The sequence below is a fragment of the Salmo salar genome, chromosome ssa04 (genome assembly GCF_905237065.1).
Source record: "Salmo salar chromosome ssa04, Ssal_v3.1, whole genome shotgun sequence".
Lineage (NCBI taxonomy): Eukaryota > Metazoa > Chordata > Actinopteri > Salmoniformes > Salmonidae > Salmo > Salmo salar.
Window position 1 is genome coordinate 13,316,424 of NC_059445.1, and position 14,175 is coordinate 13,330,598.

Consider the following 14,175-nt stretch of genomic DNA (forward strand, 5'->3'; position numbering starts at 1 on the left):
TAGCCTATCTATCACTCTCACCTCACCTCCCAATGCTTCAGTCAGTGGTTAAAGTGTGTCCGTGTCCGATAGACAGGTAGGCAGTACATACTGTAGCTGCAAGTTAAGGCACTCGGAGTCTTGCCTCGCTGAAGATTTTTGGCCTGCTTCTTATGAACGTGAATGGCGGCCATTTTGAAATCTTGAGGGGAATCGATTGTGTTATTTAGTGTGTTAGCTTAGGACTTAGCCTACTTGAAGGATATTTTATCACTGTAATTATAATTTTCTGTGTGAAGAAAGGGTGTATCGAAGCTATAGTATCTTTTGGTGTGACGGTTGAGGATTGTGTGAAGTGTCAGGTCACAGGCCATAGGGAGAGGGGCTAGCTGAGAGGTGAGGATGAGAATAATGTCTGGTGGGAGGCCCTGTCAGAACTTGCTGGTTTCAACTCTGAAAGGAGTTAACTGAAGTGTTAAAACACAACGTGTTAAAGTGACATTTCTGTTGTCCATGACCTTGATAACATCCAACTCAACAACCTTTGACTCAGTTGTGAAAGTGTTAAAATATCCTTGGTGGTTACAATTTTCCACTCTGTTGACTATCTGGTGGTGTGAACTAATGGCTTTGCTATGAAATTATGTTCCCTTGTAGAGTGTCTGGGGTGGGGGTTGTACTTTGTTTGACCCTAAATGAGTTACCGATCAAACCTTTTTAGTGGCAGCTGGGCCTGACCTAATTGTCAATTGGACTGTGTTATCAAAGCCGTCTGGTTTTGTGACACCAGTGACGTGAAATGTTCAAAACGTTGCTGATAGAAATGTCAGCTAATGAATAGAGCTGATATGATTCCTTACTCTGTGACTGACAAATCATTTCTGTTCGACGGATACAGATTTGTTCTAAATCTGTAACGTTTTTCTCCCTTCTTAACAGGACCCCAGGGCTCTGACCCAGACATGGAGAGTCAGGGGTTTGTTTTGTTAGCTCTGCGTCCTGTCTCTGCCTGAATGAACTCCCAGTAGGCTAGCCTAATGCTAATTACTCACTGTGTTCTACAGACAGTGTTCTGTGAATACAGGTTATTTATAGTTTAGCTCAACCCTGATACACAATAGGGGTCTGATACCTCCACAGAGAGGTTTCAAATCCCATACAAATGAATGGGATCAAATGAAGCCACAAAGGAGCAAGCCACATGCAGTCCCAGAGCCGCATGCAGTCCCAGAGCCACATGTTGCAGATCTCTGTCCCACACAAAATAAAATATTGTCACATATGGATGTGTAGGTTGTCTCAACAGTCCTTTATTAAGTTTATTTCCAATGAACTACAACATATTTACAATAGTTGGTTGGATACATTTTGTAGCAGCTGACAAAGTCCCAGCCTGTTTGTCTTGACTTCCTACCAGCCTGGTGTTCACACAACATTTGGTGCTGTGTGATTTAGAATGTACAGTGCCCGTCTCCAAGAGGCCCGTTTAGACATTTTCTCTGCTCTGTTCTAGAAATGTCTCCCTTTTGCAACTTTTAAGAAACCGGATAGATATTTTGATTGACTTTACCAACGACTGCTCTTCTTTTTGTTCACCTGGAAATTCCTATTCCAACAGGTACGGGGGATATCGTGGCGATCATGATTCCGGAACCCAAGGGTCGGGAGATCGGCGCTCTACTAGAACGCAACGTCACGGTGACCGTGCACATCACCATAGGAACGAGGAACCTTCAGAAGTATGTGAGCAGAACGTCGGTGGTGTTCGTCTCCATCTCCTTCATCGTCCTGATGATCATCTCCCTGGCATGGCTCATCTTCTACTACATACAGCGGTTCAGATACGCCAACGCTCGCGACCGCAATCAGGTACGGTTCACTGTACAGACACATGAATGTAGTTATTTGTACACCCCCCCCCCCCCAAATAACCCCCAAAATAACAATAACGAGGCTATATACAGGGGGTACCGGGTCAATGTGAGGCACGTAGTGAGTGTAGCATTATAACCAACCATCTGAAAGGATTATAAGATAAAGACATGGTTGGTAAAGTCGTCCTACTGTATTTCAGTGTGTTGTCTCTGATCACACACAGGTTGTCTTCTACTATATACAGCGGTTCAGATATGCCAACGCTCGTGACCGCAACCAGGTACGGTATGACTGTAATGACAGCGTAAACTAGCAGTTTGACCACAGTATGAACATACTTTTTCTATATCTATATGTAGATCAGTTGCTTTTCTCTGAGGTGATTCGTCTTCTCCAAACCTTTCCCTGCTTTTTCCTTCCAGAAATGAAGGCCAAAGTTTAAAAATAGCGCGACAGCTGGGTTTGCTAGCGGAAACCTGTTGGACCGCCAACCGTGTAGTCCTGTTGGACCGTGTAGTCAATGCACACACCGTGGCCCACACTCTTAGAAAAAAAGGTGCTATCTAACCCTTTGAAGAACCCTTTTTGGTTGCAGGGAGAATTATTTTGGTTCCAGGTAAAACCCTTTTGGGTTGCATGTGGAACCCTTTCTACATAGGGTTCTACATGGAACCAAAAATGGTCATTGAAAGGGTTTTCCTATGGGGACAGCTGAAGAAACCTTTTGGAAACCTTTTTTCTAAGATTGTCCGATGTTGACACAAATGTTTGCAGACAACCACATGGGTTGTCAAGGGGAATGGGCACCATGGTGACAATGTTTTGATTTTTCAAACCTGCTGGAGTTGAATTGCAATTCACTCCAAGAACTCGCCAGGCCTGAAACCACAAATCTGTTCTCTGTTGATGTCACAATGACTTCCCTTGATGATTGATTGAGAGCAGCTGTGGGCAGTGGCCTGGTCTGATGCAGTTCTTTTCCACAGTGAGAGTAGACCTAGATAGCGAGGGTTAGCAGCCTACCTTTCTCTCAATGTCTCTTAGTATTTGTCTATCATCCACTCAATCTCTCCCTCTCTCCCTCATGCATTTAGCTCTCTATCGCTTCCTCCCTCTCTTTTTCTCTCTCTTTCCCTTTTTTCATACCTTGCACAACTCAATGACCTGACTCTGCCTGTGTTTTCTGCTCTGGTCTGCAACAAGTGGTTAACTGTCAGCTCAGAGACGCTGCTATGTCAACATCACTAAGCAACTGTTCACCCTGCCGTGTTAAAACGTTACACAGCCTCTCAGAACGTCTCCTTCAGATCTATGAACCAGTAATATGGTCCACTTTGGTTCAGATGGGGACAGTGGATCTCTGTCCCTTTCTCTAACCTTGAAACGTGTCCATTCCTTGTCTTGTCAGTGGTTATTGGATATATAGGAAATTCCAGACATTTTTTCTCTCTTTTGGGTTGCCAGGTTGGGTTGCTTATCTTTCCCTCACCTTCTTTGTTGTTCTTTGATCTTCTATGAGCAGAGACGTCTCGGAGACGCAGCCAAGAAGGCCATCAGTAAGCTCCAAGTACGAACCATCAGGAAAGGAGACAAGGTAGACCTGGCTGCATGCTTTACTAACCTTCTATGATGTTGGATAAATGTGTTACGAAGGTTGCTATGAATGATACTGCCACACTCGTAAAGGTTTCATGACTGGTTTCATGAAGGGGTTATGAATGCCTTATGTATAGACCCTCTTCAAGTAAAGTGTTTCCAAAACCACCTATTTAAGTAGCAGTGATATGACCTTGATTGTAGGGTTTTAAACCGAAGCGAACCGTTTCCCCACGCTCCTGCTAAGCGCAGCATTTGATAATGAACTTCCATCAGCCCAATGATAATGACTGACTCATTTTTATTTTGTGTGTGTTTTAATTTAAATGAATTATACACGCTGCAATGCTTTTGATCCGCTCCGCTTTATTCACCTTCCAGGAAATTAAAACGAGACTAGACAACCAACCAAATGTCTCCTGTGTGTTTGGTGTTCTAGGAAACGGAGTCTGACTTTGACAACTGCGCTGTGTGCATCGAGGGCTATAAAGCGAATGATGTTGTTAGGATATTGCCGTGCAGGTACGACAGCCTCTCCCATTTTTCAGTGTAACTAGAGAGAGCAGACACAATGACAGCCATTACTATCATTGTCTCCTATAGATCATGTGTTGTAGTAGGTCTATTGCTAATGATTGGTAGTCATTAATATGCTACAATAAGATTCTGTTCTGTACCTGAGAGCATAAGTAGAGCATGGTGAGTGATGCTATGTTACCAAGGAGACTGTTACTATGGATGACATCGTCAAGGCTGTGCGTGTTCGTGTGTGTGACTCGGTCCTCAGGCACATCTTCCATAAAAGCTGTGTGGACCCCTGGCTTCTGGACCACCGGACCTGTCCCATGTGTAAAATGAACATCCTCAAAGCGCTGGGAATACCAGTAAGGAGTTTCTGTCTTTCAAAATCTATCCATCTCTCTTTCATTCCCAACCCTGATCCTGGAGAGATTTTATTTTTGGAAAGTTTTTTTGTTGTTTATATTTGATTGATTGATTTCAGCCCAACTTTGACTGTGGGGATGACATTCCGCCAGACTATGAGATGTCAGTGGGAGGCCCGCCCACCAACCCCATCACAGGGGCCAGTGACATCACGGTGAACGGGGAGGAGAGCTCGGTGGTGCTGGACACGATGGACATGGACAGGACGATAGGGCTGCCTCAGGTCTACCACGACGCCCACGAGACACTACCACAGGCCGGGGACAGCCGGCACATCGCCAGCAGTGAGTATAGACACACACCTACACACACACCTACATACACACACACACACACATATATTATTATACCTTTATTTCAACAAGGAACACAGACTGAGACCAAGGTCTCTTTTACAGCTGGGCCCTGCGTATACATGTTACACATACAGTTTAGGTACAATGATTAAGAAACTACACAAGACAAATAAAACGATCACAGATAACACAAAAAAATCCAGCAGCAGATGATTACATTTACACATTGGTTATTCCCCTAACAGCACAATAACTTGCATTACCCAAAACAGTTACAAGCAATACAAAAATAAAAATCCTCCAATAAATATTTAAAATGGGCAAGGGGGACAAGAGTCTGAAGTTTAAGTTTAGTCTGCAGGCTATTCCATAGGCAAGGAGCGTAACAGGAAAAGGCAGCCATACCCAACTCTGTGGAAATCGCATGGGCCTCAAGTGTAATCCATGCTTGAGACCTGGTTTTAGGAATTCTAATTCTAATATTGATGAGTGGTTAGAAGGTAGTTCATTCAGAAGTGCTTTATAGACAAACACGAGAGCATGTTGTTCTCGTCTCATGGACAGCGAAGTCCAACCAACGTTTTGATATAAAACACAGTGGTGAGTTCTGTAGCTAGCACCCGCAATAAACCTACGTGCGCAATGATAAGTAGCATCCAGCGATTTAAGTGTTGATGCCGTAGCATGCATGTAGATAATATCCCCATAATCTATAACAGACAAAAGTAGCTTGAACAATTTGTCTTCTATTTGTAGAGGACAAACATGTCCTGTTTCTATAGAGGAAGCCTAGCTTGATTTTTAGCCATTTACAAAGTTTGTCAATATGCATTTTAAAAGAAAGTTTATCATCCAACCATATCCTTAAGTATGTATGTGCAGAGACCTGATTAATTCGAGAACCATCTAAGCTCGTAAATGCAAGTGTATTTTCAACCAACTTTTTGAACCTATTAAAAATCATAAAATGTGTTTTCTTTGCATTTAAAACAAGTTTCAGCTGTATAAAAGACCCTTGTAATATCTTAAAATCTGTCTCCAGTAGTGATAATGCTTGGTCAGCCGTTGAAACGATAGAGTACATGACAGTGTCATCAGCATATAAATGAATTTGACACTTTTTTATCTCATCACCGATATTGTTTATGTAGAGAGTGAACAGTAATGGACCAAGTATAGAACCTTGTGGGACCCCTTTAACCAACTCCAATGGCTCCGACTGGATGCCATCAACTCTAACAGCCTGACTTATATCCTTTAGATAGTCATGAAACCAATGACAGGCATCCAATCCCAGTCCTATTGACGACAGCTTACCCAAAAGTATTGCATGGTCTACAGTGTCAAAAGCTTTAAATCTATGAACAAGGCGGCACAGTACTTTCTATTATCTAGAGCATTAGTAATATCATTTACAACACGTACAGTGGCTGTAAAAGTACTGTGTTTAGGTCTGAAGTCAGATTGATTACTAGAAAGAGTATTGTTAACAGTTAAAAAATATTGTAGTTGCCTATTCACCAATGACTCTAGAATTTTAGCCAAACAGGAGAGCTTAGAGATGGGCCGATAATTATCCAATTCACTACCATCACTTCCCTTGAGGAGTGGTAAAACAAAAGCTGTGTTCCAAGATTTAGGAAACTTTCCTACGACAGATGTTTGATTAAAGATATGCGTCACTGCACCAGCAATAATAGGTGCCGCACACTTGAGTAAATATGGATCCAGATTGTCAGCGCCTAATGATTTCTTAGAATCTATAGCAGATAGTGCAGATAAGACCTCATCTTCTGTGACTTTTTGAAAATTAAAAACTGGCTTCCTGTTTTCCACATCAGCTGAAGGCCGAGGGACTGAAACAATAGACCGGTCAGGATGCGCATCAACACACACACGCACCTACCTACCTACCCACCTACCTACCTACCTACCTACCTACCTACCTACCTACCTACCTACCTACCTACCTACCTACCTACCTACCTACCTACCTACCTACCTACCTACCTACGCACGCTTTGGTTCCATCCCAGCACTAACAGAACTTCTTCAACTAACCTGTACTTCCTCAACACAAACCAGTGAACTCACACCAGAACACTCCCCCATACCTGTCATGTTCAGAGCCGTGCTATGGTGGGGTATAAAAGGGGTACTGTATTCTGAAATGGACCACAGTGTCCTCTCTGTCTCCACCAGAACAGAGAGTAGTTGCTCTCTCTAACAGACCACAATGTCCTGGTTCTTCACATGTGCGTCCACAACGACACTCTAGGGCTCTAGTCAAAAGTAGTGCACTATATAGGTAATACGGTACCATTTCAAATGCAGCCTTGTACTGGCGTGGCTTAGCTAGCCCAGGGCTGCTGTACTGGCATGGCTTAGCTAGCCCAGGGCTGCTGTACTGGCGTGGCTTAGCTAGCCCAGGGCTGCTATACTGGCGTGGCTTAGCTAGCCCAGGGCTGCTGTACTGGCGTGGCTTAGCTAGCCCAGGGCTGCTATACTGGCGTGGCTTAGCTAGCCCAGGGCTGCTGTACTGGCGTGGCTTAGCTAGCCCAGGGCTGCTGTACTGGCGTGGCTTAGCTAGCCCAGGGCTGCTGTACTGGCGTGGCTTAGCTAGCCCAGGGCTGCTGTACTGGCGTGGCTTAGCTAGCCCAGGGCTGCTGTACTGGCGTGGCTTAGCTAGCCCAGGGCTGCTGTACTGGCGTGGCTTAGCTAGCCCAGGGCTGCTGTATTGTAGTGGCTTAGCTAGCCCAGGGCTGCTGTACTGTTGTGGCTTAGCTAGCCCAGGGCTGCTGTACTGGTGTGGCTTAGCTAGCCCAGGGCTGCTGTACTGGCGTGGCTTAGCTAGCCCAGGGCTGCAGTTCTGGCGTGGCTTAGCTAGCGCAGGGCCAGAACTAGGCCATCAGCCACCTGCTTTACTGTTCCCTGAATCCAGTCCCTGGCCAGAGCAGGAGAGAAGGAATAGTGCTCCCTTTTTTCAAAGTCACAAGCTAACCCAAATGCATTGGCATGGTTTACATACGTAGCATCAGAGTATGTTTTAAGGTTGCCATGCTTGCTATTAGCAAGTTGTTAGCATAAGGCACTACAGCACTGAGCCATTGATAGGCACATTGTGTTTTTTGAGTTAGCCTGTTTGTTTAACAGCTGGTTAGCACATGGAACTTATTAGGTGGTGTGTGTGCCTGCCTGCAGTTGGCTCGGAGAGTGGGGCAGGAGTGTGTTGACACTGGCACGGCCCACTTCCTGTCCTGCCCACCATGCTGAAATTCCACCTGAAGTTGGCGGGGCCCCCGACCAAAACGCTCGCCTCTCGAGTCTCTCGTGCCAATGGAACAAGTTAATGCTGCCTTTGTGACAGCGTCTTATTAGCTTCCTGAGGCCTCTACTGTACCTTAAAGACCTGGTAAACACTTTGGACAGCGTCAAGCTGCTAAGCCCCTTCAAAACATTAGAAAACTAGGGAGAACCTTGTACTTTTTTTATCCCTCCCTCATTCCCATAACACAAGCTGACTTCTTGCGCTTGCATGCATGCTAGTCAATGTTCTACCTTCAAGGTAGTTGAACACTTTTTACACCGAGTTTACATGCCTGTATGTCTTTCAACTGTGCACAGCTTGTCCCCTTTTCGAGCCTTGGCATTGCTTGTCACACCTACCTTTGTGTTAAATATGATCTTTCTCGGTTCCATCCCGGGGCGTATTCAAAATCCCCCACCTGCTGTTTATTTTAAACCCCGGGATGGATCCGCGTTGTCAGGGAGAGTGATTTGTGGGTTGCGCAAAACGCAGAGCCCAATCGGGCTGAGTCATTGCTTATGGAATGGCACGGCAGCACTGCCACTCTAGGCCTTTAGCCTTATTGTAGTCTGGCTGTCACCAGCACGATAGCTTACTGCAGTATAGGCAGTAAAACAAAGTTGGCGTGCACTGAGGGGAATGACATTTGGGGTAGGGAGAAAGAAAGCTCCAGGCCCATAGTCACAGTGTCTCGAAATAGGAAGGCTGTACATCTAATGGTATTTACTACGATCTAAACTGCAGAACTGATCCTAGATCAGTACTCCACTCGAAGAGCAACGCAGTATGTCTTAGGGGTACACTACTAAGTAGGACGAGTTAGCCAGCTGATAAACAACCAGAAATAACAGTTTAATTTCTGGTTCATTAAGAAAGCTAAGTTTAGATATGTTTTTTTGGTTGTTGACTCAGGTAGACCACGCCCATTTCAAGTTTATCTTTATAAAAAAAAACGACAAAGATATTTCAGAATATTTAGTTGGCTAACTCATTGATCCTGTTTTGTATTGTACCTCTCTGATTTGAAGTGACGACCTGCAGAGCTTTTCATGTTGAGCCATACAGGACAATTAAGCCTCTAAGTAGCTGAGTCATGCCAAGTGATCCTGGTCTTTCCTACCTGATACATAACTGTTTGATCTCCCTAGTGATGTTATTATAGATAGGTAGCGCTGCTAACAGAGGCTCTTGTCAGCCTGGCTTCTAAGAGGATTATGATGATGAGGTGTGTGTGTGTGTGGGTGTGGGTGGGTGGAATAGATGATGAGATGTGTGTTTGCCTGTCTGCTAGAGACAGTCTGCAGTGCTGCGACAGGGTTCTGGCTCCTCCCAGTGATAGCTTACCCCCACTGGACACACATCAACCCATCTGGAGGGGTTGTCATGGTCACAGGGGCAGGCACACACTTTCTCCCCCTCCCTGCCTCTCTCTCCTCCCTCCGCCTCCTTCCTCTCTCTCTCCCAATAACATTGACTGTCAGTTTCTCTCTTTACCAATCTCCCTCTTTTTCTTTCTCTCTCTCTACCTTAGACTAGAGCTCTCCTAACACAAGCCTTAACCTCTCCTCCTCTCACATCTCTCTACTCTGTTCCTCACCAGTCTCTCTCTCTCTGTTCCTCACCAGTCTCTCTCTCTCTGTTCCTCACCAGTCTCTCTCTCTCTCTCTGTTCCTCACCAGTCTCTCTCTCTCTCTGTTCCTCACCAGTCTCTCTCTCTCTCTCTGTTCCTCACCAGTCTCTCTCTCTCTCTCTGTTCCTCACCAGTCTCTCTCTCTCTCTCTGTTCCTCACCAGTCTCTCTCTCTCTCTCTGTTCCTCACCAGTCTCTCTCTCTCTCTCTGTTCCTCACCAGTCTCTCTCTCTCTCTGTTCCTCACCAGTCTCTCTCTCTCTCTGTTCCTCACCAGTCTCTCTCTCTCTCTGTTCCTCACCAGTCTCTCTCTCTCTCTGTTCCTCACCAGTCTCTCTCTCTCTCTGTTCCTCACCAATCTCTCTCTCTCTGTTCCTCACCAGTCCCTCTCTCTCTGTTCCTCACCAGTCTGTCCCTCTCTCTCTGTTCCTCACCACTCTCTCTCTCTCTCTCTGTTCCTCACCACTCTCTCTCTCTCTCTCTGTTCCTCACCACTCTCTCTCTCTCTCTCTCTGTTCCTCACCAGTCTCTCTCTCTCTGTTCCTCACCAGTCCCTCTCTCTCTGTTCCTCACCAGTCCCTCTCTCTCTGTTCCTCACCAGTCCCTCGCTCTCTGTTCCTCACCAGTCCCTCTCTCTCTGTTCCTCACCAGTCCCTCTCTCTCTGTTCCTCACCAGTCCCTCTCTCTCTGTTCCTCACCAGTCCCTCTCTCTCTGTTCCTCACCAGTCTCTCTCTCTGTTCCTCACCAGTCTCTCTCTCTGTTCCTCACCAGTCTCTCTCTCTCTTCCTCACCAGTCTCTCTCTCTGTTCCTCACCAGTCTCTCTCTCTCTGTTCCTCACCAGTCTCTCTCTCTGTTCCTCACCAGTCTCTCTCTCTCTGTTCCTCACCAGTCTCTCTCTCTCTGTTCCTCACCAGTCTCTCTCTCTCTCTCTCTCTGTTCCTCACCAGTCTCTCTCTCTCTCTGTTCCTCACCAGTCTCTCTCTCTCTCTCTGTTCCTCACCAGTCTCTCTCTCTCTCTCTGTTCCTCACCAGTCTCTCTCTCTCTCTCTGTTCCTCACCAGTCTCTCTCTCTCTCTCTGTTCCTCACCAGTCTCTCTCTCTCTCTGTTCCTCACCAGTCTCTCTCTCTCTCTCTCTCTCTCTCTCTCTCTCTCTCTCTCTCTCTCTCTCTCTCTCTCTCTCTCTCTCTCTCTCTCTCTCTCTCTCTCTCAGTCTCTCTCTCTCTCTCTCACCAGTCTCTCTCTCTCTCTCTGTTCCTCACCAGTCTCTCTCTCTCTCTCTGTTCCTCACCAGTCTCTCTCTCTCTCTCTGTTCCTCACCAGTCTCTCTCTCTCTCTGTTCCTCACCAGTGTCTCTCTCTCTCTCTCTCTCTCTCTCTCTCTGTTCCTCACCAGTCTCTCTCTCTCTCTCTGTTCCTCACCAGTCCCTCTCTCTCTGTTCCTCACCAGTCTCTCTCTCTCTCTCTGTTCCTCACCAGTCTCTCTCTCTGTTCCTCACCAGTCTCTCTCTCTGTTCCTCACCAGTCCCTCTCTCTCTGTTCCTCACCAGTCTCTCTCTCTCTGTTCCTCACCAGTCTCTCTCTCTCTCTGTTCCTCACCAGTCTCTCTCTCTGTTCCTCACCAGTCTCTCTCTCTGTTCCTCACCAGTCTCTCTCTCTCTCTGTTCCTCACCAGTCTCTCTCTCTCTCTCTGTTCCTCACCAGTCTCTCTCTCTGTTCCTCACCAGTCTCTCTCTCTGTTCCTCACCAGTCTCTCTCTCTGTTCCTCACCAGTCTCTCTCTCTCTGTTCCTCACCAGTCTCTCTCTCTCTCTCTCTGTTCCTCACCAGTCTCTCTCTCTCTCTCTGTTCCTCACCAGTCTCTCTCTCTCTGTTCCTCACCAGTCTCTCTCTCTCTGTTCCTCACCAGTCTCTCTCTCTCTCTCTGTTCCTCACCAGTCTCTCTCTCTCTCTCTCTCTCTCTCTCTCTCTCTCTCTCTCTCTCTCTCACCAGTCTCTCTCTCTCTCTCTCTCTCTCACCAGTCTCTCTCTCTCTCTCTGTTCCTCACCAGTCTCTCTCTCTCTCTCTGTTCCTCACCAGTCTCTCTCTCTCTCTGTTCCTCACCAGTGTCTCTCTCTCTCTCTCTCTCTCTCTCTCTCTCTCTCTCTCTCTCTCTCTCTGTTCCTCACCAGTCTCTCTCTCTCTCTCTCTGTTCCTCACCAGTCTCTCTCTCTCTGTTCCTCACCAGTCCCTCTCTCTCTGTTCCTCACCAGTCCCTCTCTCTCTGTTCCTCACCAGTCGCTCTCTCTCTGTTCCTCACCAGTCCCTCTCTCTCTGTTCCTCACCAGTCCCTCTCTCTCTGTTCCTCACCAGTCCCTCTCTCTCTGTTCCTCACCAGTCCCTCTCTCTCTGTTCCTCACCAGTCCCTCGCTCTCTGTTCCTCACCAGTCCCTCTCTCTGTTCCTCACCAGTCCCTCTCTCTCTGTTCCTCACCAGTCTCTCTCTCTCTCTCTGTTCCTCACCAGTCTCTCTCTCTGTTCCTCACCAGTCTCTCTCTCTGTTCCTCACCAGTCTCTCTCTCTGTTCCTCACCAGTCTCTCTCTCTGTTCCTCACCAGTCTCTCTCTCTCTGTTCCTCACCAGTCTCTCTCTCTCTCTCTGTTCCTCACCAGTCTCTCTCTCTCTCTCTGTTCCTCACCAGTCTCTCTCTCTGTTCCTCACCAGTCTCTCTCTCTGTTCCTCACCAGTCTCTCTCTCTGTTCCTCACCAGTCTCTCTCTCTGTTCCTCACCAGTCTCTCTCTCTCGTTCCTCACCAGTCTCTCTCTCTCGTTCCTCACCAGTCTCTCTCTCTCTGTTCCTCACCAGTCTCTCTCTCTGTTCCTCACCAGTCTCTCTCTCTGTTCCTCACCAGTCTCTCTCTCTGTTCCTCACCAGTCTCTCTCTCTCGTTCCTCACCAGTCTCTCTCTCTGTTCCTCACCAGTCTCTCTCTCTCTCTGTTCCTCACCAGTCTCTCTCTCTGTTCCTCACCAGTCTCTCTCTCTCTCTGTTCCTCACCAGTCTCTCTCTCTGTTCCTCACCAGTCTCTCTCTCTGTTCCTCACCAGTCTCTCTCTCTCTCTGTTCCTCACCAGTCTCTCTCTCTCTCTCTCTGTTCCTCACCAGTCTCTCTCTCTCTCTCTGTTCCTCACCAGTCTCTCTCTCTCTGTTCCTCACCAGTCTCTCTCTCTCTGTTCCTCACCAGTCTCTCTCTCTCTGTTCCTCACCAGTCTCTCTCTCTGTTCCTCACCAGTCTCTCTCTCTGTTCCTCACCAGTCTCTCTCTCTGTTCCTCACCAGTCTCTCTCTCTGTTCCTCACCAGTCTCTCTCTCTCTGTTCCTCACCAGTCTCTCTCTCTCTCTCTGTTCCTCACCAGTCTCTCTCTCTCTCTCTGTTCCTCACCAGTCTCTCTCTCTGTTCCTCACCAGTCTCTCTCTCTGTTCCTCACCAGTCTCTCTCTCTGTTCCTCACCAGTCTCTCTCTCTGTTCCTCACCAGTCTCTCTCTCTGTTCCTCACCAGTCTCTCTCTCTCTCTCTGTTCCTCACCAGTCTCTCTCTCTGTTCCTCACCAGTCTCTCTCTCTCTGTTCCTCACCAGTCTCTCTCTCTCTGTTCCTCACCAGTCTCTCTCTCTCTCTCTGTTCCTCACCAGTCTCTCTCTCTCTCTGTTCCTCACCAGTCTCTCTCTCTGTTCCTCACCAGTCTCTCTCTCTGTTCCTCACCAGTCTCTCTCTCTGTTCCTCACCAGTCTCTCTCTCTCTGTTCCTCACCAGTCTCTCTCTCTGTTCCTCACCAGTCTCTCTCTCTCTGTTCCTCACCAGTCTCTCTCTCTTGTTCCTCACCAGTCTCTCTCTCTCTGTTCCTCACCAGTCTCTCTCTCTGTTCCTCACCAGTCTCTCTCTCTGTTCCTCACCAGTCTCTCTCTCTGTTCCTCACCAGTCTCTCTCTCTCTCTGTTCCTCACCAGTCTCTCTCTCTCTCTGTTCCTCACCAGTCTCTCTCTCTCTCTGTTCCTCACCAGTCTCTCTCTCTCTGTTCCTCACCAGTCTCTCTCTCTGTTCCTCACCAGTCTCTCTCTCTCTCTGTTCCTCACCAGTCTCTCTCTCTCTCTCTCTGTTCCTCACCAGTCTCTCTCTCTCTCTCTGTTCCTCACCAGTCTCTCTCTCTCTCTCTGTTCCTCACCAGTCTCTCTCTCTCTCTGTTCCTCACCAGTCTCTCTCTCTCTGTTCCTCACCAGTCTCTCTCTCTCTGTTCCTCACCCGTCTCTCTCTCTCTGTTCCTCACCCGTCTCTCTCTCTCTCTCTGTTCCTCACCCGTCTCTCTCTCTCTCTGTTCCTCACCAGTCCCTCTCTCTCTGTTCCTCACCAGTCCCTCTCTCTCTGTTCCTCACCAGTCCCTCTCTCTCTGTTCCTCACCAGTCCCTCTCTCTCTGTTCCTCACCAGTCCCTCTCTCTCTGTTCCTCACCAGTCCCTCTCTCTCTGTTCCTCACCAGTCCCTCTCTCTCTGTTCCTCACCAGTCCCTCTCTCTCTGTTCCT

The 14,175-nt window shown here is 47.4% G+C and overlaps 1 protein-coding gene across 2 annotated transcripts in view; it reads left to right on the forward strand.

Annotated features, from left to right (window-relative positions):
• LOC106602315 (RING finger protein 150) overlaps positions 1 to 14,175 on the forward strand; it is a 42,036-nt gene that overhangs the window by 12,965 nt on the left and 14,896 nt on the right. The window contains exons 2-7 of one of the 2 annotated variants that reach the window (XM_045716541.1): positions 1,598 to 1,848; positions 2,078 to 2,134; positions 3,377 to 3,448; positions 3,890 to 3,972; positions 4,238 to 4,334; positions 4,454 to 4,679. In XM_045716541.1, coding sequence (XP_045572497.1) covers positions 1,598 to 1,848; positions 2,078 to 2,134; positions 3,377 to 3,448; positions 3,890 to 3,972; positions 4,238 to 4,334; positions 4,454 to 4,679 — 786 coding nt within the window. The remainder of the gene's footprint in view (positions 1 to 1,597; positions 1,849 to 2,077; positions 2,135 to 3,376; positions 3,449 to 3,889; positions 3,973 to 4,237; positions 4,335 to 4,453; positions 4,680 to 14,175) is intronic. The other variant, XM_045716542.1, reaches the window with a different exon arrangement.